Below are 25,333 nucleotides of genomic sequence, written 5' to 3'. Positions count from 1 at the left end.
ATGAGATTACATATACACATTACATGAAAATGCATGGTAATAATCGTAACTGTTATTGCACAAGTGAAATTACAGATGACCTGAGTTTAAATCATCAGCAAGTCAGGTATGGCCATATAGGCCTATAACGCCAGTGTTAGGGGGAAGCAAAGAAAGGAGGATTGTAAGGCTGAAAGTGACGGAGTAGGACACCTGCCTTCTTTCTCCAGCCTCTGCATGCATTCTTGTATACACATATGTGTGTACATCACACATACCTCACATGTATATACACAAATAAAGCAGCCTTTTGTAGTTTTTCTCCCCAGTTATTTAAACTGTTAAAACTGTTTACAGTTCATATTTCATATTATTTTACTTGAAATAAATGTGTTTTTCCTTTTTTTTAAATTGCTAGCCTTGCAAAAAGCGGAGGAAAGATGATGACAGCTCTTCCTGTGAGACAATCACCAAATATTTATCACCAAGAGAGAAGGCTGGAGATAGAGTTTTCTCTCCACCAAAACCCAGTAACATTCTTCATTACTTTAGAAAGACTTCACCCACAGATGAGAAGCTACAGTTGACAAAGGAGTGCACAATAAAGCCATCTCCCTCATTGCTTGTTGGCAATAGCAAAGACCATAAGACACCTTTGGAAGTGCTCTCAAATACGGAATTTAAGAAGAAAGGAAAGAGAGTTAATTTATCTCATCAACTAAATGATATTAAAATTCAGTCGCCGGTTGGAATTAGTAGTGATAGTAAGGAGGACTGTGGTTTGAGTGATTTTGTGGAAAGCAGTACTGATGTTTTCCTTTATAAGAAAGATGTAGAGGTTCTTGCAGAAAGCATTCAAGACAGGAGAAATCAACCAAATACAATTACCTCAAAAAAAAATTTCCAGAAAGTCAACCCTAAAAAAGGTACCACAAAAAATGATGGCAAAATGTTGAGAAAAAGGAAGCACAGCAAGGTACTAGATCTGTCTGAAAGTTTACCCTTGGCAGACGACATAAATCTGCTTAAGAAAGGTGGCAAAAATAGTAAACCTTCCCTGGCCAATGAAAACAAGAGGATCGCAAATCATGTAGACTCCAGGGCTTGTGCAACCAAAACAACGGATTTAAACAAGAGTACAATAACAGTCTCCTATGAGGAATTTTTAAAAAGTCAAAAGGCAGCTAGAGTGGAAGAGACACCTGACCCTGCAGTGCCAGCTTGTGTTCCTTCTGGATCTGGTGAAACAGTCAAAAGTAGTTCTGAAGGTGAATTAGAAAGTTGTGAATTTTCTCCACGGGTACACCTTAAGACAGTTACTGTTCTTGCACAAGTTCACCCCACTCCTCCCAAAAAGAAAGGGAAAATAGCCCAAATTTTCTTGAAACAGAAACAGCTTGATCTGGAGAGTAGCCTCTCTGATCCAGAAAATGAACAGACAGTTCAGAAAAGGAAATCAAATGTTGTGATCCAGGAGGGCCAATTAGAATTGGCTGTGCTGGAAGCCGGGAGCTCTGAGGCTTCAGTACCAAAGTGTAGCGTGGAAGAGAGACAGCAGTTCATGAGAGCATTCAGGCAGCCACCATCAGAAATGCTCAGAAATGGGCTCAAGAAACCTTTGGAGAAGCAGAAAGACTCAAATGAAAAATCTGCAAATGAAGAAGGTGATAATGGTTCTGAAAAAATCATAGAAAATCCTAATATCCAAATAGTTTCAAATCCTGGCAGTTCACAGACACACACTGATAAAGCAAGTTTTCCTAAGGAGAAAAGTAAAAAACTGAAGAGAAAGGGTAAGAAAACGATCGGCATTAGGACCACTCCCGGTGGAAACAGAGAAGAAAGCGTGCAAAAGGAAGACACATCCTTTTCCCCAAAAGACAAACAAAAGCAAAATAGCCTTCGAAGGAGTTTAAGACAGAAGTCAGAAGTTTTCAAAAGCAATTCATTACTTAATAGTGAAAGTCTTGTTTGTGAGGATACAGCACATGACTCTCTAAAAATGTCTCTGGGTGACAGAAATAAATCAAAAAAACCCAGTACATCAATCCAGGATATGGTTACACATTCCAAAGCTGAGCCTGAAAACAGGCTGCTGAACGTTTCCACACCCAAACGAACCAGGAGCTCTCTAAGAGGTAGCAGCACGCCTACCTTAGTCACCCTTAGAGGTACTGAGTCTGAGGATGGCCAGGACACTAGTCCAGTGAAGGCTTCCACTCCAAAAGCAGCCAGCATGTCAGAAAAGCACAGCTTGTACACAGCGGAACTAATAACAATACCCTCTGACTCGGAGAGCCCCATTAGGTAAAGCTTTGTTTTTCTTCTCAGTTTGGAACATGTATTATTAACTGGGAGGGAAAATTCTTCAAGCATTGTAGAGTTCATTTATTTTTTAGAATAGATTATTTATACATAAGTTTTTTTTTTTTTTAATGTGTATAGAACCCTGAGGATTGAATCTCATAGGTTACCTAAGTGGTCTGCCACTGAGCTACATCCCTGTCCTATATTCATTTTGATATGAGGTCTCCTAGGTTGCCCAGGCTGGTCTTGTTATTTAGCCAGGCCTTAGACATGTTCTCCCTTTCTGTACTCTCCCAAGTAACTGGAATGACAGACCTATGCCACCAAACCTGGCTTTTGTTTTGTTTGTTTTGAGACAGGGTCTTATTTAAGAACCCCAGGCTGGCCTGGAACTCAGTATGTAGCCTAGAATGCTTTCAGACTTGTGGCAATTCTCCTGCCCCAGCTTCCTGAGTGTTGGGATTTCTAGTGTAAGCCACTGCACACAGGTTTATTGATTAATTCTTTATTCAGACATGTTCTTGCTATATACAAAGTTAGTCTAGGACTCACAATCCTCTTCCAAGTGCTGGGATTGCTGGTGTGTACCGCTACACCTGGCTAATACAGCTGATTTAAAGTCTGTTTCAGAGGAGTTACAGAAACATTTCAGATGAGTTTTTTGTTTTTTTGTTTTGTTTTGTTTTTTGCTTTTGTTTTTCGAGACAGGATTTTGCTATAGCTTTGGCACTTGTCCTGGGACTAGCTCTTGTAGACCAGGCTGTCCTCAAACTCCCAGAAATCTGCCTGCCTCTACCTCCCGTGTGCTGGGGTTAAAGTCATGTGCTGCCACTGCCTAGCTCAGATGAGTTTTAAACTCTTTTTTTTCCCCCCTTTGTTGTTTTTTTTTTTTTTTTTTTTTTGGTTTTTTACTCTTTGTAGCATTGGGTGTCTTAAAACTCACTCTGTAGATCAAGCTGACTTCAAACTGAGAGATCCACCTGCCTCTGCTTCTCAAGTTCTGGGATTGAAGGTGTGTGCCACCACTGCCTGGCAATGCTTATTGTTTTTATTTATTTATTTATTTATTTTGTAAGCAAGCAAGATTTTATTGAAAAATAAGCTCTCCACAGTAGGGAGGTGTCCTGAAAATGCTTTGATTAGGCTTATTATTTTCTTCTCTTCTTTTTTTGAGACAAAGTTTTTCTATGTAAAAGCCCTGGCTATCCTGGAACTTAGTTTGTAGACAAGGCTGGTTGGGAACTCACAGAGATCCTCCGGCTTCTGCTTCCTGAGTGCTGGGATTAAAGGCATGTGCTACCACTGTCTGGCTGTTTTTTTTTTTTTTTTAAGTTGGAATTATGACTGGTATTTATATTTAACATTTTTGTACGTTGTTATGAAAATATTTGTCTTTTGTTTCAGAATGAAATTCACTAGAATTAGTACTCCCAAAAAATCTAAGAAAAAGTCCACGAAAATATCTAAGAAATCTGAAACAACTGAGGGAGATCTCACTTCTCAGAAGAGAAAGGTAATAAAAGTACTGGAATCCTGGAGGTGATATTGTTTCCTTAAAAGACCAGCAATATTTACTGGAAGTCTTTCCAAAGAAGATTCCTCTTGTTATAAGTCATTAACTACAACCTATGCCATTTATTCCCTGTTCTTCTTGCTAGTTCATAAAGATGTTAAAATCTCACTGTGGGCTGAAGCCTGCTGACCTGAGTCTAATGATACACACACACACACACACACACACACACACACACTAATAGTGTATACTATGGGATTGTATGATTGTATTAACTTTGTCTGTTTGGGGACCAAGGGAACAGTGCTGAGATGTGTAAGACATCCTAGGTTAAGTGTTTTACCCCTGAACTTTATCCTCTGTAGTCTTTTTACTTCTTTATTTTGAGACCTAGTTTTCATAAGTTGTTTAGCTGGCCTTGAACTTGTATCATAGGGAAACAGGCAGGCATTGAATGTGTGATTGGCTTGTCTCAGTCTCCCTATGTGTTTTTTTTTTTTTAAATTTCCTTTATTTTTATTTTCTGTGTATGGGTGTTTTGCCTGGTTGTGTGTCTGCACCACATGTGTGCAGTACCTGAAGAAACTTCAGATCCCCTGGAACTAGAGTTTCGGATGGTTGTGAGCAACATGGGTGCTGGGAATTGAACCATGGTCTCTAGGAGAGCAGCCAGTGCTCTTAAATGCTGAGAAGCCTGCGCTTTTATCTACTGAACCATCTCTCTAGCCCCTCCATATGTGTTCTTAACCCCTTTTATGAAACAGGGTCTCCCAGTATAGACCAGGCTGGTTTTAAATTCACAGAAATCTACATCCACCTGCATCTGCCTCCTAAGAGCTGGGATTATAGGTGTGTGCCACCACATCTAGCCCCCAGCTCTGTTCTTTTTTATTTTTGGTTTTACGAGACAGGGTTTCTTCATGTAGCGTTGGCTGTCTGGGAACTCTCTCTGTAGACCAGGCTGGCCTCAAACTTACAGAGATTCGCCTGCTTCTGCCTTCCGAGTGCTAGGATTAAAGGTGTGTGCCACCATTGTCTGGCTCTTGGTTGGTTTTTGTGATGTAAATAATTTTTTTCTATTATATATTTCTGGTTTTTTTGTTTTCAAATATGAGATTCTTGCTGCGATCTCAATTAATATTCTAAATTTTTGCCTAGGCAAGCAGTACTTCAAAAAATGTATCCAAAGCAAAACAACTGATTGAGAAAGCCAAAGCTTTCCGGGTCAGTGGCTCGAAGGCTGAAGAAACAGTGGTGCCCTTGAGGCGGTCTTCCCGGCACCAGACACCTCCTGAAAGGGAGAAGTCACCAGAGACAGATGTAAGTATTCCAGTGTCTATTGATATAGTCGTTATTGTTTTGTTTTAGGAGTGGGAGAAGGAGCCCTTTACAGAGGTATAAGGTCACATTCAATAGCCTGGACATGGTGGATGTTCTGCTTTAAAAGCCTTTGGCTTATAGGATACAGTCCAGTTTCAGGTCTCTCATGGTGTCCTGTACGCTGATCCAATTCTTCCCATTCCTCAAGCAGTTCTTTACCACAGTCACACTGAATTTCACTTCTTCCCTGAGAGCTCAGCTCTTACTGCTTATTTTTTCTCACTTTGAAATTCACATTCCAAGTACTGTCTTCTACCTGAGAATTCTCTCTCAACTTTTACTATCCTGATAAAAGCATTACCTCCTATTTTTAAATAGTTTTATTGAGATATAATTTACATGAGGTACAGTTGGCCATTTAAGTGTACAATTCAAAACTGAAAGTGTTATGGTGCATACCTGGAATTGTAGCACTATGGAGATAAAATAGAGGGTGATCCTCATCCTCACACTATGTGATAAATTGGAAGGCAGCCTGACCTATGTGAGACCTTGTCTCAAAAAAAAAAAAAAGGAATGTATGCAGTTTAGTGTCTTTGAATATATTCAGAGTTTAGCTTCTATTATAATCAACTTTAGAAAATTTTCTTGTTGTTTTTTGGGGGGGGGTTGGTTTTGACTTTTTTTTTTTTTTAAGATTTGTTATGCATACCATATTCTCAGTACTCTGCCTGCATGTCATAAGAGGGCACCAGATCTCACTACAGATGGTTGTGAGCCACCATGTGGTTGCTGGGAATTGAACTCAGGACCTTTGGAAGAGAGCAGCCAGTGCTCTTAACCTCTGAGCCATCTGTATAGCCCTTGGTTTTGACTTTCTTGAGACAGGGTTTCTCTGTGTAACATCCCTGGCTGTCCTGGAACTCACTTTGTAGAGATCCGCCTGCCTCTGCCTTCCAAGTGCTGGGATTAAAGGCATGTGCCACCACCACCAAACAACTTTTTCGTTTTTAGAAACAAGGTCTTTTTTTTTATAGTTTTTCAAGATAGGTTTCTCTGTGTAGCTTTGAGTGTCCTGGCACTTGCTCTGTAGACTGGCCTTAAACTTACAGAGATCTGCCTGCCTCTGTGCCACCACTGCCCAGCAAAATAGGATCTTATTATGTAGCTCAAAGTCCCTCAAATTCACTGTACTTTTGCTTCACCTAGGATTGTATGTGCCACTATGCCAGTTTAGATTATTTCTGTTACCTCCAAAGAAGACACCATTCCCCTTTACTGTTCCATGTAACAACTACTTATCCTCTTTCTATTTCTGTAGACTTTGTGTTCCGATCAGTTTATAAAACATTGTATGATATAATATGGGAGACCACTACCAACTGAGCTACAACCCCAGCCTTCTATATCAATTACCCTTTTTCCAGTGTATCCATGCTTTATATGCTACCTACCCCATTAGTTATTTAGTAGCTACTTCAGTTATCTGATCAACCAAGGCAGTATTAACAGTGCTTGTCTTCAAGCATTCTTATTTTGCTTGATAGTGCCTCCATAGTGTAAGAATAGTAATGCTGACAATCTGGGTACAACAACAAAGTACTGGAGAAGGTGAAAATCCTTCAGTTAGTAAGTAAAGAAACTGGGCATGGTAGTGCATGTCTTTAACCAGAGCACTCACTCCAGACAGAGGTGAGTTTGAGCTTAGCCTGGTCTGTTGAGCAATTTCCAGGACAACCAGGGATATACTGTGAGATTACCCATTAAATGAAAGAAAGAAAGACAGAGAAAGAAACATATATGCTAATATTGCAAAGACCTGTAGTAAGAAAGAATCTTTTATCTCTGAAATTATGAAGAAAAAGGGAATTCTTTTAGCTTCACTGTCACACCTCAATCTGTGAAAGTTGTGGTCGCAGGGTATGTTATCAGATATGTGTGTGAAAACAACCAAGCTAGAACCATCTGAGGCTTAGGGATTCATGGCTTATTGGAATCTCCATGGAAAAGGGAAAATAATGTATTAAAGTGTTTTTTTTTCTTCCTTGTTTTGTCTTAGGACTCTGTAATACTAATAGATTCAAGTCCAACTTCTGTAAAACAACCAGAGAAAAATCAGAAGAAACTTAAGAATTTGAATGATGTACTAGGAAAAAAAGTTAACAAGCCTTCTAAAAATGTTCCTGGTAATTGGATTTAATACTGTTTGATGAATAGTAGAATGTTTTGGGGCAATTAATTCTGAAATTCTGGTGCAAGGTAGCTGTCTTGTCCCATAAAATAGAAAATTTAGGTGTTTTGTTTGTTTTCTTTCCTTTGAGACAGGTTCTCACTATGTATCCCTGCCTACAGATATCTGCCTGTGAAGTGGTGGGATTTAAGGCATGTACCATCATGCCTGGCTTTGTTTTGTTTTGTGGGTCAGGATTTCTTATCTCTAGACTAGTTATTTACTATGTAATTGAGGCCAACATTGAACTCATCTTCCTGTGTCCACCTTTAAGTGCTGGGATTATAATGTATGCCACCTTACCTGCCTAATTATTTCCATTTTGAGTAAGTTTTTCAAAGAAAAATTGAGCGTCATATTTTTTTTTTTCCCGAGACAGGATTTCTTTGTAGCTTTGGAGCCTGTCCTGGAACTAGCTCTTGTAGATCAGGCTGGGCTCAAACTCACAAAGATCTGCCTGCCTCTGCCTCCCAAGTGCTCGGATTACAGGTGTGTGCCACCACCGCCCGGTGAGCATCATATTTTTTAAACACTGTTTTGGGATATATTTTAAATTATTGTACTTTTGTACATATACTTAGCAGATCCCAAACTTGACTACGAATATTTTTCTGAGTTCATTAAAACACTTCCTTATAGTTAGGTGTGGTGACACATGTCTTTAATCCCAGTACTCCGTAGGTAGATCTCTGAGTTCCAGGACAGCCTGGTCTACACAGCGAGTTCCAGGACAACAGAGAGACCCTGTCTCAAAAAAACCAAAGCAAACTAAACCAAGAAACCATTTCCTTATTACTATTATTAATATTTTTATTTACTTATTTATTTATTTAGAGACAAGGTTGCTCTCTGTAGCCTTGGCTGTCCTAGAACTAACTCTGTAGACCAGGCTAGCCTGGAACTCAGAGATCTACCTGCCTCTGTCTCCCAAGTGCTGGTATTAAAGGCAGGGACCACCACTGCCTGACGCTTTTTTTTTATTATTAATTATTGATTTGTGTGTTCCCATGTGAGGGTGTAAGGCAATTTAAGGTGTGAGTCTTCACCTTCCACTTACAGCTTATACATGAGCTTCATGGATAAAACCTGATTTGTCAGGCCCTACTACTGAGCCATCTGTTTAGCCCCCAAATTTTTAAATAAGATTTATTTTTTAACTCTTTGTTTATTTTTGCTTTTCTTTTGTTTTTGTTTTTTGAGACAGGGTTTTTCTATAGCCTTGTAGCCTGTCCTGGAACTAGCTCTTTGTAGACCAGGCTGGCCTCCAACTCACAGAGATTCACCTACCTCTGCCTCCTGAGTGCTGGGATTAAAGGCATGCGCCACTACTGCCCGACTTATTTATTTTTAAAGATTTATTTATGTGTTGTATGTATATGAGTGCTTGTACAATTGCACGCCAGAAATGGGCATCAGATCCTTTTATAGATGGCTGTGACTGGGAATTGAACTCAGGACCTCTGGAAGAACAGTTAGTGTTCTTAACCACTGAACTATCTCTACAGCCCGCAGCCAGTGTTCCTAACCACTGAACCATCTCTCTAGTCCCAACTATTTATTGAGACAGGGTCTCACTGCCCAATCCTGCCTGGTCTGGAACTCACTATGTAGACCAGGCTAGTCTTGAACTTAGAAATCAACCTGCCTCTGCCTTCTAGGAACTGGGGCTAAAGATGTGCCTGACCTTGTCCAACTTTATTTTTATTTTTATCATGTGTGTTTGTGTCTGTGTATGTGTGCTGCTAGGGTGTGGCGACAAAGAAGCCCGAAGAGAGCCTCTCCCTGGAGCTGGAATTGGAGACATTTGTGAGCCTTCCACTGCAGGGTGTTGGTTACTCAACTCAGGTCCTCTGGAAGAACTCTGTATGCTCTTAAATCTCAGCTCTTTCCCCAGCCCCTGCTATTTTTTTTTTTAATTTGTTTGTTTTGGTTTTTTGAGACAGGGTTTCTCTGTCACTTTTGAAGCCTGTCCTGGCACTAGACCAGGCTGGCCTCAAGCTCACAGAGATTCATCTGTCTCTGCCTCCCAAGTGCTGGGGTTAAAGGCGTGCACAGCCACTGCCAGGCTTGCTTGTTAATTTTTAACATCAAAACATTTTAAATGGGGGCTGGAGAGATGGCTCAGCAGTTAAGAGCACTGGCTGCTCTCCCAGAGGCTGTGGGTTCAATTCCCAGCACCTGCATGGCACCTCACAACCATCCGTAACTCCAGTTCCAGGGAATCTGACACCTTCATACCAAATGTACATAAAATAAAGATTTAAAAAAAAAGTCGTTTAAAATGGTTGGGCATTTCCCTAGACATATTGAGCAAAACTTTAAGATGTGAATTATGGAATTCTGCAGTTAAAAATGAAAGTTGCCCAGGGGATTCCAATATTACCAAGTGGATGAAGTATTATTAAACAGCATTCTTATAAATAAAAAGTAAGGTTTCTAAAAATTTTGAAAGATAACTGAAGGTAAGTGGAGATGCTAAACATGTAATACTAACCCAAGTATTGATTTTTCTAAGGAAAAATGAAAATTGCTCCTTTATTTCTTGCCAAAAAGACTAAACGAACAGCCATTCCTGTCCTTGATTTGGATGATAGCAGGTCAGTCCAATACAGATATAGAAACATTTAATATTTTATGTAATACAATGTCTATTTATTTGTTTACTTTAATTAGATGTCAATGACCGTTTGAAATATTTTTATTTTGCATGTGCATATATATGGTATGTTTATATAGCATTTTCATGGGTATCTGTGCTCATATGTGTGTTTATGTACTTGTGTATAATTGTTCATGTTTGTGTAAATGGAGATCAGAGACAGGAAACAGGAATCTTCCTGCCACCCATCACCTACCTTCTAGGTGGGTACTGAGCATCGAGCTCCAATCTACACACTTTCATGGCAAGTGCTTGATCCACCTGAGTCCTCTTCCCAGCTCTCTGATGAAATTTTAAAACATATTGATAATGCTTGCACTACTGGTGAAGGTCTTAGGTTTTTCTAAAGGCTTTGGGAATATTTCACATAAAGTAGCAGAATAATAAAAAAGAAAAGAACAGCCCAAACTATCAAACTTTGTTCATGACCTTTATTTAATATAATGTCTACAATTTACTAGGCACTCTTTTTTGGCACTAGGAATGTTAAGGAAAACGCAGTGCCTGTCCTCACGAGGCTTATATAGTCTCCAGGGGGAATACAGTCTATAATTAAACATTAACTGGCTTAACAAATGAAAAACTGACATTGTGCTAAGGAAGGGTACAAAATTTTATTAGTTTATATTAAAGAGATGTTTGGTCATTTCCCTGACAAAATGATACCTGACCTCTGAAGGAAAAGCAGCAGCTCACCAAGGGGAGGGCTAGTGTTCTAGCCAGAGGGAACTATGTGTGCAGAGTCCCGGAGGCTGTAAGGAATGTTCTCAGCACCAGTGATGGGAAGGAAGGATGCTAGAGTGACTTGAGTCCCAGAGCAGGAGAGGATGGGAGATTAACTTGAGAGATAGGCCCCAGACTAAAGTGAAGGGGAAGCCTAGCCAAAAACCTTGTTTTGTAAGGTGTGTCCCCCTTGGTCTAAAGGCGTGTCCCCCTTAGGCTAATATTGACTTATAAAATCTTGCGGGCCTGTGGCCCGCCTGCTCTTTGTTTTCCTGCGCTCCTCGCTGGAACCTTGGATTTGTAAGTTCCCTTTCCTTTCCTTTATTAAAACTGAATTATATATATTAAAGCTTGTCTGGTGAATCATAACTGCCGATCAACCACGCACCTTCACTAAAGAACTTGCTAAGTGTGATACAAATACATGAAGGGTTTAGGCATGAATATATGGGTAAACAGATTTGGGTTGTGGAAGTTCAGTGTGCCTTCTAGATGAGTCTTATGACTGCATAAAGATACAGGTTGGTAGAGTACCTTGTCTAACATGCACGGAGCTTTTCTTTCCTTCTGAATATCTCACTTTCACTGCTTCCCGTGTCTGACTTCTTGCCCCAGGTGTGTCCTTCTTTCTCTGCATTTTCTTCTTTCTTGTTTTCTTCCCTCTCCAGCCTAGATTTCTCCTCCTGTTCATTCTCTCTGCCTGCCAGCCCTGCATATCCTTTCTCTTCGCTAGCTATTGGCTGTTCAACTTCTATTAGACCAATCAGGTGCCTTAGTTAGACAGGCCAGTGAAACAAATGCAACACATCTTTACATAATTAAACAAATGCAGCAAAAACAAAAGTAACACACCTTTACACAGTGAAAGTATATTCCACAGCATAAACAAATGTAACAAAATGTAACATGTCTTTGCCCAATTAAAATAATATTCCACAGAAGGCTAAGTTTTTTTTTTTTTTTTGGTTTTTTTTTTTTTTTTTTTTTTGGTTTTTCGAGACAGGGTTTCCCTGTAGTTTCTAGAGCCTGTCCTGGAGCTAGCTCTTGTAGACCAGGTTGGCCTCGAACTCAGAGATCCGCCTGCCTCTGCCTCCCGAGTGCTGGGATTAAAGGCGTGCGCCACCACTGCCCGGCAGTTTTTCTTTTTTTTTTAGATTTATTTATTACATATACAGTGTTCTGCTTGCATGTATACTTCCAGGCCAGAAGAGGGCACCAGATCTCATTACAGATGGTTGTGAGCCACCATGTGGTTGCTGGGAATTGAACTCAGGACCTTTGGAAGAGCAGGCAATGCTCTTAACCTCTGAGCCATCTCTCCAGCCCAAGGCTAAGTTTTTCTGATTACAATATAAATGCTTATTTAACAACAACAACAACCCTCGTGCTGGGGATGTAGTTCACAGGTAGAGTGCCTGCATCATAGTACAGCCCTGAGTTTGCTTTCTATCCCTATACCAAAGGGACAAGGAAGAAAACTCCCACCTGATGAGAGTCCCATTTAGCATTTTGATGGGTGTCTTTTAAGACAGTTTTTTTTATGTATACATATTTGTCTTATTTAATTTTCTATCATGAGTAGATAAGCAAAAGAGAATTTTACCAGCTAATTTATTGGGTGTGTTTAATTTTGGATTTTTTTTTTCTTTCTTTCTTTTTTTTTTTTTTTTTTTTTTTTGAGACAGGGTTTCTCTGCAGTTTTAGAGCCTGTCCTGGAGCTAGCTCTTGTAGACCAGGCTGGTCTCGAACTCACAGAAATCCGCCTGCCTCTGCCTCCCAAGTGCTGGGATTAAAGGCATGCGCCACCACCGCCCGGCTTGAATTTTTTTTTTTTTTAGATTTAATTTTGTATGTGTGTATTTTGTATGTATACATGCCTAACTGTGCTGGTACATTCATATGTTGGCATGGGTGTGAAGGTCAGAGGAACTTGTAAGTTGATTCTTTCTTCTACGTGGGTTCCAAGGATGGAACTCAGGTAGTCAGGCTGGTGTGGCAAATGCTTTTACAGTGAGCCATCTCACTAGCTTGAAGATAAAATTTTAAAATGTTTATTTTCTAGATAATTTTCTAGAGAATAATTGTTCTTTAAATTTTTTGCATTTATTTATTTACTCATTTGTGTGTGTGTGTGTGTGTGTGTGTGTGTGTGTGGTATGTGTGTGTAGGGCAGAGATTTGGTTTTTCACTACTACCATGTTGGTCCTGGGGATTGAACTCAGTTCATCACTCTTGGTAGCAAATATCTTTACCTGCTGAGCCTTGCACTGGCCCTAAATAGTTTATTCTTCTTCATTTTACTTTATTTATTTTGAGACAGGGTCTTATTTTGTAGCTCTGACTATCCTGGAACCTACTATGTAGACTTGATCCACCTGCCTTGGCCTCCTGACAGCTGGGATTTAAGGCATGCATCATACACCTGGCTATTTTAAAATTTTTTTTATTACATCTGTTTATTTACTAACATTTGTATAAACACATGTACCATAGCAGGCATGTGGAGATCCGAAAACAATTTGTGGGACTTGATTCTCTCCACGTTGTGGGTCCTTGAAAATTGAACTCAGGTTGTCAATTTCTTCCTTTAGATGCTTCTAACTTTCGCTTTTATTCTTTCAAATTTTCTTCAAAGTCAAGATTCATCAGAACAAACTCAGGATCGTGATATACAATTTAAAGCAAAGCGTGATTTTCTGATGAGTGGTTTGCCGGATTTACTGAAACGACAGATTGCAAAGAAAGCTGCTGCACTGGATGCATACAATGCTGCAAGTGCCAGTCTCCAGAGGGCTGTTCATGTGCAGCAGAAGGGTGATGGTGAGTATGTTTACCGTGTGGGTAAACATTTAGACAGGGTCTCTCTGTAGCTTGACTGGCCTGGGACTGACTACAAAGACCAAGCTGACCTCAAATTATTTTTGAACCAGGGTCTTATTCTATAGCCCAGTCTGGCCTTGAATTTATGTATCCTGGACCTGAAATTTAGCAGTACTTCTGCTTTAGCCTCTTGACTGTTGAGATTGTAGACATGAGCCCATACCTGCTAAGTATTTATTCTTACCCTTTGAGAAGTAATCTGATACTATGTAAGGAGTTGTTTAAAAAAGGTGGGGGGGACTGACTGGGTGGTGGTGGTGCACGCCTTTGATCCCAGCACTCGGGAGGCAGAGGCAGGCGGATCTCTGAGTTCAAGGCCAGCCTGGTCTACAAGAGCTAGCTCCAGGACAGGCTCTAGAAACTACAGGGAAACCCTGTCTCGAAAAACCAAAAAAAAAAAAAAAAAAAAAAAAAAAACCAGAATCTCACTATAGCCCAGAATGGCCCCAAACTCTTAATACTCCCGTTGTCAGCCTCCAAGTGTTAGGATAACAGGTGTTAAAGAAAAGAGCTGAAGGAATGACTTGGTTAGGAACACGTGTTGACTCAGTGATTAGGAACACGTATTGCTCTTGCAGGGTATCTGGGTCCGAGTCCCAGCACCCACATGGAGGCTCATATCCACCTGTAACTCCACTCCAGGGGATAGGGCCTATTGCATTCAGGAAGGAAAACCCTGCTCTGTCCTCAGTGAGCCCCTGTACACATGTACTACACATACATATAAACAGGTACACTCATACAAATAAATAATCCCAGCATTTAGGAGGAAGAAACAGGAGAAACTCTGAGTTCAAGGCTAGCCTCATCTACATAGCATGTTCAGGGCCAACTAGAGCTACATTATGAGAAGCTATCTTTAAAAAAATATACTTTTTTTTAAAAAAATAAATTTTTTGTTTGTATTTTGTTTCTTGAGACAGGGTTTCTCTATGTAGCCTTGACTTTCTCAGAACTCACTCTTAGGCCAGGCGGCCTCGATCTCGTAGAGATCTGCCTCCCAAGTCCTGGGATTATTAAAGGCGCCACCACCACTCAGCAATAAATAAAAATTTTTAAAAAGAAGAAAATGGGGTAGGCTTTCTGGTTTTATGGCATTTTGATGGTGATTTTAGTGATTATAAGTATATTTTATCCTTTTCCCCTAATCCCTGGAATCATTTACTGATTATGCTTCCATGCAGAGCAAAGAAGGCAAAAGGATTTTTATTTTATCCCTTATGCCATTCTTGTATTCCTGCTGTAAGGGACCTTCAATGAATACTGTTTTAATGTTTAAACTTGGGCTTCCTGTGAGGCTGGGTCTGACAGTCTGTAGTTCATGGCCTGTCGGGCACATAGCAGGTTAGTACCAGCCTGGACTCCATAGTGAGACTCTGTCTAAGAATAAGCAGGGTTAACAACAAACAAACAAAAATTAAAACCTTAGACTCTAAATCAGAATGCTAAATAGTACCTTGGTTTTTTTAACCTACATATTAACATTGATTTAAAAAGAAATGAGTTTGCTGGTATTTGCTCATTTTTGACAAAGAAAAGATGAGGTAATTTTTATTAATTGTTTTTTAGTGGCAATTTTGCTATGAAGCTTAGGTAAGTCTTGTGTTCTCAGATCTGTGTCAGCCTCTCAATGTTAGAATGGTAGGAGTGTACCATGGCATGGCTGAGCTGTGCACTTCGTTCACTCTGTATTCACTTGGGTATTTGATATTTTTGTTAGAACTATGTAGCTACTTTGGTGTGTTTGCTTGCTGGCGTTTTGCTTTTGTTGATTGGTATTTACTGGGAATTGTATTCATAGTCTCATATATGAGATTTGTCAGGCCTATTCATGTTTGCATGCCTGATAGTCCATAAATGAATAGTGTATAAATTAGGATATTTCTGTGTTTTTTAGGGTATTGGTTATGGCATTTGAAGCCACCTTCTTGTCCTCTATTAACTGAATTAAAAGAACTGAATACTAAAGTAACAGATCTTTCAAAATGTGTTATTGCTCTTGGTGAATTTTCAACATTGAATTCAAATCCAAGAAGTAATTCAGCTGTTGTGGTAAGTTCAGAGTAACTATCCATGATTGCATGGGTTATTCTGTCCCGGCTTTCAGAAGAAAATACTCAGCTGTTTAGCCTAGGGGTTCTTCTTTTCTTAGACTCTAGTTTTAAAAATATATCTAGTTGAAATACTATTCTCACCCAGGCAGTGGTGGCTCACACCTTTAATCTCAGCACGCAAGGCAGAGGCAGGAGGATTTCTGAGTTTGAAGCCAGTTTAGTCTAACAGAGCTAGATCTAGAATAGCCAAGCCTATACAGAGAAACCATGTCTCAGAGCTTTAAAAAATATATATGTATATATCTAATTTTATGTTTATGTGTTCCTGAGGGCATGTATGCATACCATGTATGTACAGCTGCTCACAGAGACCAGAAGAGGGCATGGCATGCCTTAGAACTGGGGTTAACAGGCAGTTGTGAGTCACCTAATGCTGGTGCTCGGAACTGAAGCCAGGTCCTCTGAAAGAACAGCAGAGTGTCCTGAACCACTGAGGCATCTCTCTGGCCCCTCACAGAACTTTAAAAAAAGCATCAGAATAATTGTTGGGCGATGATAGCACATGCCTTTAATCCCAGCACTCAGGGAGGCAGAGGCAGGCTGATCTCTGAGTTCGAGGACAGCCAGGGCTACACAGAAAAATCCTGTCTCGAAAAAAAAAAGAAAAAAAAAACCATCAGAATAATTAATAATAGAGCCAGGCATGTGGATACATGAGTATAAATCAAGCATTGGAAGGCTAAGGCATGAAGATGATGAATTTAAGGCCAGTCTGGGCTATACTGAAATCTTGTCATTATTTTTATTTAATTTTGAGAAAGTGTTTCAACTTCATTGTTGCATTGTCTGGCATGAAGCTCACGATGTAGACCAAGCTGACCTCAGACTCACAGAGATTCACCTGCCTCTGGGATTAAAGATGTATACCACCATGCCTGGCAAGATACTACCTTAAAAAAAATAGAATAAAAGGCAATTTTAACAGAATATTAGGTTATACAGCACATTTAAATACTTTGCTATTACAAAGTATTTGCTAATTTATAAAGTATAATTAGTTGAAAGTAGAAAATATAATATATATATATATATATATATGTAAATATAATAGGTTCTTCCAAAGCTAAGCTACATTGATAGTGACTTTCTAGGCAGGAAGCTTTTGGTAGTGTTGTGGCTAAGGTCATAGATGATATGGACTTGTTATTGTTCATCTTGTTCTTCATTGCAGTCGATGAGGACAAGGAACGATTTTACTAAAGAAGTAAGAAATCTTTTGCTGGAGGAAATAAAGTGGTCAAATCCTGAATTTTCTTTAGGAAAATATTTTCCCTTGCTCCTAAAAAAACGAATTGAGCACCAGGTACTTTCTGAGGGTCATGGTAAACAAGGTTAGTGATAATCATTGTCTTTTATGTCTACATTTGAGTTTTGTCTCTTTTTATGTTTGTTTGTTTGTTTTGTTTTGCTATGACAGTTTTTCTATGTAGCTTTGGCTGTACTGGAGCTCACTTTGGACCAGGCTGGTCTTGAACTTAAAGAGATCCACCTGCCTCTGCCTCCTGAATCCTGGGGTGAAAGGCCTGCACCACCACCATCTGCCTTACATTTGAGTTTTGAAAAGATGAAGACCCAGCCTTTGACGCTTAGAAGTGGTTAGCACAGACAACTGTGGCAAGGGAGATTGATTAGGCCTGCAGTGTAGTGTTTGCTTCTGCTAACTTCCAGATATCCCGACCCTGGCAGATCTAGTTATACTAGAATGCTAATCACTCATTAATGAAGCCTTAAATGAGGTCATTATAACTTACGCATCTCTTACAGAAGGCAGTCTAAATATTAATTAAGGTTTTCATCTTAATGTTGTAAGACTATAGGATATTTGTAAGTAATAGGAAGATTATTGGGTATTGAAAATTGTTTTTATTCATTACTAAGCACATCTATTTCTCTTAATTCCCAAAATAGCAAGTCTACAACTACAGCTTCGTGTCAGTAAAAAAGAAAGCAAAAGGAAATGTGTGGAAACGGGAAATCAAAAGTCAAAAAGAAAGAAACCAAATGAATATTCATTGAGCCCAGAAAAGATACAGGAGAAGTCAGAAGATCTTGACAAAAGGATCAGCTCTTCTGGGATAAATCTAGATTCTTCCAAAGGTATATTTCTAAATATCTCAGGGAAGAAGTAAATTGCTTTAAGAACATGTAAAATCAAGACAGAAACAGTAGAAGATAATGATATTCTGATAGTAGACGATAACAGAGTCAGTAGTAGCAGAAATACTCTCCTTTCCTGGCAAATTGGATTTTTCCCCCCTCATCTTTGAACACCTGATTTTTAACTTCTCAATGTCCACCCCATTTTGAGACAGTCTAATGTAGCCCAGGCTAATTTCAAACAAAGATTACCTTAAGCTTCCTGCCTCAACCTACCAAGTGTCAGGATTGTAAGCATGCCATATTTAGGCATATTTCTGGGGATTGAACACAGGCTTTAGTGCATGCTAGGCATATATTATATCTACTAAGCCACACTGTGAACCCATAACCTGTCATTCTCCCTTACCATTCTCCCCATTTTTAAACAATTTAAACACCTTCTGATGGCCTTGAACTTATTCTGTCTCAGCCTCTCAAACAACTGTTAGCTGACACAGAAGCATATTAACATCTTGGTGTTTAATTTATGGTTTCAGTTCCTCTATAAATATACGTGCTTTTTTGTTTTTATACAGAAGGCCCTGCTGTGTATCCCTGACTGGCCTTGAACTCATGAGTATTAGGATTGTTGGCATCCACCACTCTTTCCTTCTACTTAGGGTCTGTTTTTTTAAGCCAGAGGTCAGCCAGGCCTGGTGATGCAGGCCTGTGATCCAAGGTACTAAGGAACCGAGTCAGAAGGATTACAGCTTTAAAGTCTTACCTGTGCTATAGTGTTGAGTTGAAGACTAGCCTGAGAAACATAGTGGTAACTGTTTCTGAGGCTATGGCACAGTGGTAGGTCAATCCCCAGACCTATAGAAGGAAATGAAGGAAGGAAGGGAGGGAGGGAGGGAAACAAAAGCCTGTAATCATATTATTTATATTGTTTTTCAGTATAATTTGCCTTTCTACACATTCCTATTCAGCGTGTGTGTGTGTGTGTGTGTGTGTGTGTATCCTATATATATATATATACACACACACACACATACACATGCGTGTAACCTTGGCTGTCCTGGAACTCACTCTATAGACCAGGCGTGGCCTCGAACTCACAGACATCCATCTGTCTCTGCCTCTCTATGAGTGCTTAGATTAAAAGGCGTGCGCCACCACTGCCCAATTTTTTTGGTGTTGTTTTTGTTTTGTTTTGTTTTGTTTTGTTTTGTTTTGAGAAAGGGTTTCTCAGTAGCTATAGAGCCAGTCCTGGAACTTGCTCTGTGGACCAGGCTGGCCTTGAACTCTTGGAGATCCACCTGCCTCTGCCTCCCAAGTGCTGAGATTAAAAGTCACCACCTGGCTCGTTTTTTATTTATTGAGACAGGGTTTCTGTCTGTACTGGCTGTCCTGGAACTCACTCTGAAGGCAAGGCTGGCCTCAAATTCATAGATCCTTTTGCCTCTGCCTTCTGAGTGCTGGGATTTAAGACATATACTACCACACTAGATTCTATTGTGTTGATTTAATTCATCTATTTTATATACAATTTATGGAATTTTTAAATATTTGATATGGCATATCACTTACCATTTTATTAAAAGAAATTACTATTATTATTTTTTAAAAATATTTATTTATTATGTATACAATATTCTGTCTGCGGGTATGTCTGCAGGCCAGAAGAGGGCACCAGACCTCATTACAGATGGTTGTGAGCCACCATGTGGTTGCTGGGAATTGAACTCAGGACCTTTGGAAGAGCAGGCAATGCTCTTAACCTCTGAGCCATCTTTCCAGCCCCTATTACTTTTTTTTTTTTTTCGGGGCAGGTTTTCTCTGTAGTTTTGGAGCCTGTCCTGGAACTAGCTCTTGTAGACCAGGCTGGCCTCGAACTCAGAGAGATCCGCCTGCCTCTGCCTCCCGAGTGCTGGGATTAAAGGTGTGCGCCACCACCACCCGGCAAAATTCTTATTTTATTTTATGTGCATGGGTGTTTTTCCTGCGTGTATATCTGTACACCACATGTGTAGATGGTGCTTGCAAAGGCCAGAAGAGGGCATTGGATCTCCCAGAACTGGAGTTAGACAGTTGTGAGCCATCATGTGGATGTGAGAAGAACCTTGGGTCCTCTGGAAGAGCAGCCAGTGCTCTTAGCGTCCAGAGAGCCATCTCTCCAGCCCCCTCACCTACCATGAGGGATATTTTTATGAATTGACTTTTTAAAGTATCCTATAAATTTTCTCACCTTTATAAATCCCATTGAGATTTTGAGTTTTCATTGGTTGGCTTATTACTTCCTAGTTTGATGAGAATTGCCATCTTGGGAATCGTCTATGTTAGAAGTGTAGTCTTTGTCTCTTTATTCAGATTGGCTTCATAGGTCAGAGGCTGCTTTTGTTCTTTAACTAGCTTACTGGTTTCTGTACTACATGCTATTCTTAATTGTTCATATTATCAAATATGGTAATTTAAAATGTAGTTATTAAAGGTTGTGATGCATGTACATTACTCTGTTTTTAATTGTTTTCTAACTTATTTATTTGAGACAGGGTCTCATTTTGTAGCATGGGCTGGCCTGGAATTCACTATGTAGACAAGATTAGTCTCATATTTGGAGATCTACATGCCTCTGCCTCATGCTGAGATTAAAGGTGTGCAATTGGTTATTTTGTGTGTGCTTGTGGTTTTTTTAAAGGTGATTGAGTTTGGTATGACAAATTTTAAATGTAATGTTTAAAAAATTCATTTTTGCATTTTATAAAGTTATTTCTATCGATGTTTTTATTACATTTATAATAAGGTAAATGTCTAAGAATGTTTTCTTATGTCAAAGAATCAATAATGCCTATGTATACTTATTCTTGCTTTAGATTCTGGAACTGAAGACATGCTTTGGACAGAAAAGTACCAGCCTCAGACTTCGAATGAACTCATAGGCAATGAATTAGCTATCAAAAAGTTATATAGGTTGGTAAAATTTGTAAAGGAATTAAGAAATAGTTTATTGATGTAGTTTTGCTATTTAGACTAAAATTTGAAAACTACAAAGTATATATATATTATATGGAAAAGTCTTTTTTTGAAATAATTTCAAGTACAAAAAAAAAAAAAGAAATAATTTCAAGTAAAAAGTTTCTCTTTTGGGCTTGATGGTGTACTAGGCGCAGCACTAGGAAAGCAGAGGCAGGTGGATATCTGTGAGTTCAAGGCCAGTCTGTCTACAGATTGTGTTCCAGGACAGCTAAGGTTGTTGTGAAAAACTCTGTTTCCAAAAAAAAGTTCTTTTTCTTTTTATTTCTGTTACCACTATTGAAACTATCACATTAAACTTTTCAGACAAATTTATATTTGCTGGTCATGGTTTTGACGCCTGTAATTCCAGCAGTCTAGAGATGGATGCAAGAGGACCATTAAATACAAGTTTGCACTACATAGCAAGTTTTAGGTTTCTTGGACTACATGATACTCTTATTTTTTTAAAAAAAAATCATAGGCACATATTAAATTATACATTTTTGTTTGTTTTTTGAGACAATTATAGATTTTGTTTGTTTTTGTTTTCTTTGTGTAGCCTTGGCTGTCCTAGAACTAACTCTGTAGACCAGGCTGGCCTCCAGCTCACAGAGATCCACCTGTTTCTGCCTCATTAGTACTGGGAATAAAGGCGTGTGCCACCACCACCCAGCAATTCTTGCTTTCTAACCAGCAAGGTTGTGTTTCTATTAATTCAGGTCTGCAGTTCCAAAGCTAAACTTGACTGGCTTTGTAAGGTTCATTATAGTGTGTCTTTAGTGGTCATTCTTAGGATTTCAAATTACCTTTCTAAAAGCTGGGCATAGTGGTATGCGTCTTTAATCCCAACAATTGGGAGGCAGGTGGATCTCCTGTAAATGCAAGGATAGTCTGGTCTACACAGTGAGTTCCAGGAGAGCCAGAACTATAGAATGTCTCCAAAACAAAATTGCCTTTCCAGAGCCTGGCATCATCGGGTGTGCTCCTGTAATCCTAGTGCATGGGAGGCTAAGGAAGGAGAATTATTTTGTGTTCAAGGTCAGTAACATAGCCAGAGCCTGTCTCAAAAAAATAAACCTGTAGGGATCATCATGATGGCTCAGTGGGTAAAGGTGCCCGAGTTCTTTTTTTGTTTTGTTTTGTTTTTTTTTGGGGGGGGGGTTTCGAGAGGGTTGTTGTTGTTGTTGTTGTTATTTTTATTTTTGTTTGTTTTTCAAGACAGGGTTTCTCTGTGTCAGCTCTAGCTGTCCTAGAACTTGCTTTGTAGGATAGGCTAGCCTCAAACTCACAGAACTCCATCTGCCTCTGTCTCCTGAGTGCTGGGATTAAATAAATATGCCACCACTGCCCAGCAGTTTAAATTATTTGTATTAACTCATTTCTTTTATGACAGTTGGTTAAAGGACTGGAAAAGAAGAGCTGAACTGGAAGAAAGACAAAATTTGAAAGGAAAAAGAGATGAAAAACAGGAAGGTATTTTGAATTATAGATTTTTGGTTTTTTATTCATTGGACATTTTTAGAGTTTGATTAAAATCTGCATAAATTAAGGATCCGTATATTTCATATTTGATATTTTTTTACTCTTTGAGAATTCATTTTATAGTATTTATTGGCAGGAAATCTGTGGGATTTAAATTATTGCTGTGTTTCATGAGGAATAAGGGCTACCTAAGCAATTAATCATTTTATTTGTATTTGAATAATTTTCCAGATTCATCGGATACAGACTTTAAAGGTAGTTCAGATGATGAAGAGTGTCATCTTTGCAACACTGTTCTGATAACAGGGCCAACAGGAGTGGGAAAAACTGCTGCTGTGTATGCTTGTGCCCAGGAGCTTGGGTTTAAGGTCAGTTAGCTACAATGAATATTCAAATAAGAACAGAAAAAGAAACTTGCCAGTGTTCTCTTTTTGGAGGGGGGGGGGGTTTGGTTTTTCGAGACAGGGTTTCTCTGCAGCTTTGGAGACTGTCCTGGAGCTAGCTCTTGTAGACTAGGCTGGTCTCAAACTCACAGAAATCCGCCTGCCTCTGCCTCCCGAGTGCTGAGATTAAAGGCGTGCACCACCACCGCCCGGCTTTGCCAGTGTTCTTATAGTTCTAGCATTGAACTGGTGAAGCCAGCCTGTGTTAATGAAACCCTGTTTCTTTTCTTTTTTTTATTTTATTTTATTTTATTTTATTTTATTTTATTTTTTGGTTTTTCGAGACAGGGTTTCTCTGTGAAACAGTCCTGGCTGTCTTGGAACTTGCTTTGTAGACCAGGCTGGCTTTGAACTCACAGAGATCCTCCTGCCTCTGGGATTAAAGGCATGTGCCACCACTACCTGGCTAATGCCCTTTTTCAAAAAGGAGAAAACGGTGATAGGAAGATGACTCAGTTGAAAAGGTGCTTGAGGACTAAGTTCATACTCCCCAGCACCTGTCACAAAGCTGCTAAGCAGTGCATATCTGTTGTCCCAGGGCTGGGGAGGAACAGTCAGGCAGATTGATGGAGCATGTCAGCTGGCCTCACCAGTCATGAATATCAGGTTCACCAAAAGCCCCTTTTTGCCTTCCTTCCCTTCCTCCCTCCCTCCCTCCCTCCCTCCCTCCCTCCTTCCTTTCTTCCTTCCTTCCTTCCTTCCTTCTTTACCTTCTTTTGTTGTTGTTTTGTTTTGAGACAAGGTTTCTGTGTAGACAAGGCTAACTCAGAGATCCACCTGCGTCTGCCTTCTTCAGTGCTAGGATTACAAGTATGCTCCATCACCAGGGATCAAAAGACCCTTGTTTCTTAAGAAACAAGGTGGGGAGAGATTTAGGACACCCAAGGTCATCCTCTGGCCTCCACGTGCACACACTCCCACTAGGACAGCCAGCTGCAGAGGTGGAAGCAGGTGTGATGGTTCACACTTTTAATCCTAACACTCAGGAAACCGAGGGCTGAGGCAGAAGTGCTTTGTATTTTGCATTTGAGCCCAACCTAGGCTACTGTGCGAGACCCTGCCTTGAAAAGAAAGAAAATAAAGAAAAGATTTGCCTTTTAAAAATAGATATTCTTTTTTTAGATATTTGAAGTGAATGCCTCTTCCCAGAGAAGTGGTAGACAAATCCTGTCTCAGCTGAAAGAAGCTACCCAGTCCCATCAAGTAGATAAACAAGGTGTAAACTCCCAAAAGCCCTGCTTCTTTAATAACTACAACATTAGCAAGTCACCAAGTAAGTAACATATTCCTGTCATTTATGTGCTGAAGAACTGCGTCCCTGTCACACTATGGATTTGACTTCTAAGTGTATTCTCATAGTATCAGTCACCATAGTCTCCTTCCCCACGTTTCTTAAAAGCCGCTGGTTACAGACTATAATAGATTTGTTTCTGTGGTATGACTAAAATACAGGAATAGGGAAGCTTGTTCTCTCTATGACATCATGAAAGAAGACCTGTCCCATGACTTGTGATTGATGAGTGAATTCAAGTATTTTCTTTTATTCTGTCTCATGATAAAGCTCTCTGTCATATCTTTAATGTTACTGTACAGCCATTGATTATCTTTGTCTAATGGAAGATGTCTCGCTGCTTACTGATGATTCATTTATTTCTCAGTTGATACCTCTTTGCATTTCAATTTGAATAGTTATTACATATATTCCAGTTTGTGGATTTGTTCTGTAGTATCTAAGATACTTTCAGTGCCATCAGCATGGTTTTTATTTCCAGAAGTTTCATGTGGATCTCTTTTTCATCTTTCTGTGTTTCCAATTATGCCCTATTTTCCTGTAAATATCTGATCATGTGATTATAGCTGTCTCAATGTTCTTGTCCATATTTCTGTCATCTGTATATTTTCTGAGTTAGTTTTCAGTTTTTCCTGTCTTATGGATTTTATTCTTCTGCTTCTTTTGATGCCTGAGTGCCTGATGCTTTCTTTAAGATATATTTTTATTTTAGTGTATATATGTGTGTCTGCATTAGTTTTTGCACACCATGCACATGCAGTGTCTGCAGAGGCCACAAGGGATTTGATCCCCGGAACTTTACAGTTATAGGCGGCAGCTCTGAGTTGCCTGATAGGGATGTTGGGAACTGAATCTGGGTCTTCTATAAAAGCAGTAAGTGCTCCTTACCACTGAGTGATCTCTGATACATTTTTTAAAAATATTTATTTATTTATTATGTATACAATATTCTGTCTGTATGCCTGCAGGCCAGAAGAGGGCACCAGACCCCATTACAGATGGTGTGAGCCACCATGTGGTTGCTGGGAATTGAACTCAGGACCTTTGGAAGAGCAGGCAATGCTCTTAACCACTGAGCCATCTCTCCAGCCCACATTTTTTTTTTTTAATTTGTTTTTGAGATAGGGTTTCTCTGTGTAACAGCCCTAGCTGTCCTGGAACTAGCTCTTGTAGACCAGGCTGGCCTCAAACTCACAGTGATCTGCCTGCCTCTGCCTCCTGAGTGCTGGGATTAAAGGTGTATGCCACCTCAACCCGGCAGCCTGATACTTTTAATTGCCTGTCAGACTTTGTACAGT

At 39.6% G+C, this 25,333-nt stretch overlaps 1 protein-coding gene across 1 annotated transcript in view; it reads left to right on the top strand.

The window, feature by feature from the left end:
* Nucleotides 1–25,333, top strand: part of Atad5 (ATPase family AAA domain containing 5) — a 50,606-nt gene that overhangs the window by 6,641 nt on the left and 18,632 nt on the right. The window contains exons 2-14 of the mRNA XM_038327538.1: nt 398–2,286; nt 3,691–3,799; nt 4,958–5,119; nt 7,179–7,305; nt 9,865–9,946; nt 13,367–13,551; nt 15,509–15,663; nt 16,897–17,056; nt 17,634–17,822; nt 20,678–20,774; nt 22,213–22,292; nt 22,533–22,669; nt 23,867–24,017. Coding sequence (XP_038183466.1) covers nt 398–2,286; nt 3,691–3,799; nt 4,958–5,119; nt 7,179–7,305; nt 9,865–9,946; nt 13,367–13,551; nt 15,509–15,663; nt 16,897–17,056; nt 17,634–17,822; nt 20,678–20,774; nt 22,213–22,292; nt 22,533–22,669; nt 23,867–24,017 — 3,523 coding nt within the window. The remainder of the gene's footprint in view (nt 1–397; nt 2,287–3,690; nt 3,800–4,957; nt 5,120–7,178; nt 7,306–9,864; nt 9,947–13,366; nt 13,552–15,508; nt 15,664–16,896; nt 17,057–17,633; nt 17,823–20,677; nt 20,775–22,212; nt 22,293–22,532; nt 22,670–23,866; nt 24,018–25,333) is intronic.

The sequence above is a fragment of the Arvicola amphibius genome, chromosome 4 (genome assembly GCF_903992535.2).
Source record: "Arvicola amphibius chromosome 4, mArvAmp1.2, whole genome shotgun sequence".
Lineage (NCBI taxonomy): Eukaryota > Metazoa > Chordata > Mammalia > Rodentia > Cricetidae > Arvicola > Arvicola amphibius.
This window is presented reverse-complemented; position numbering and strand designations above follow the sequence as displayed.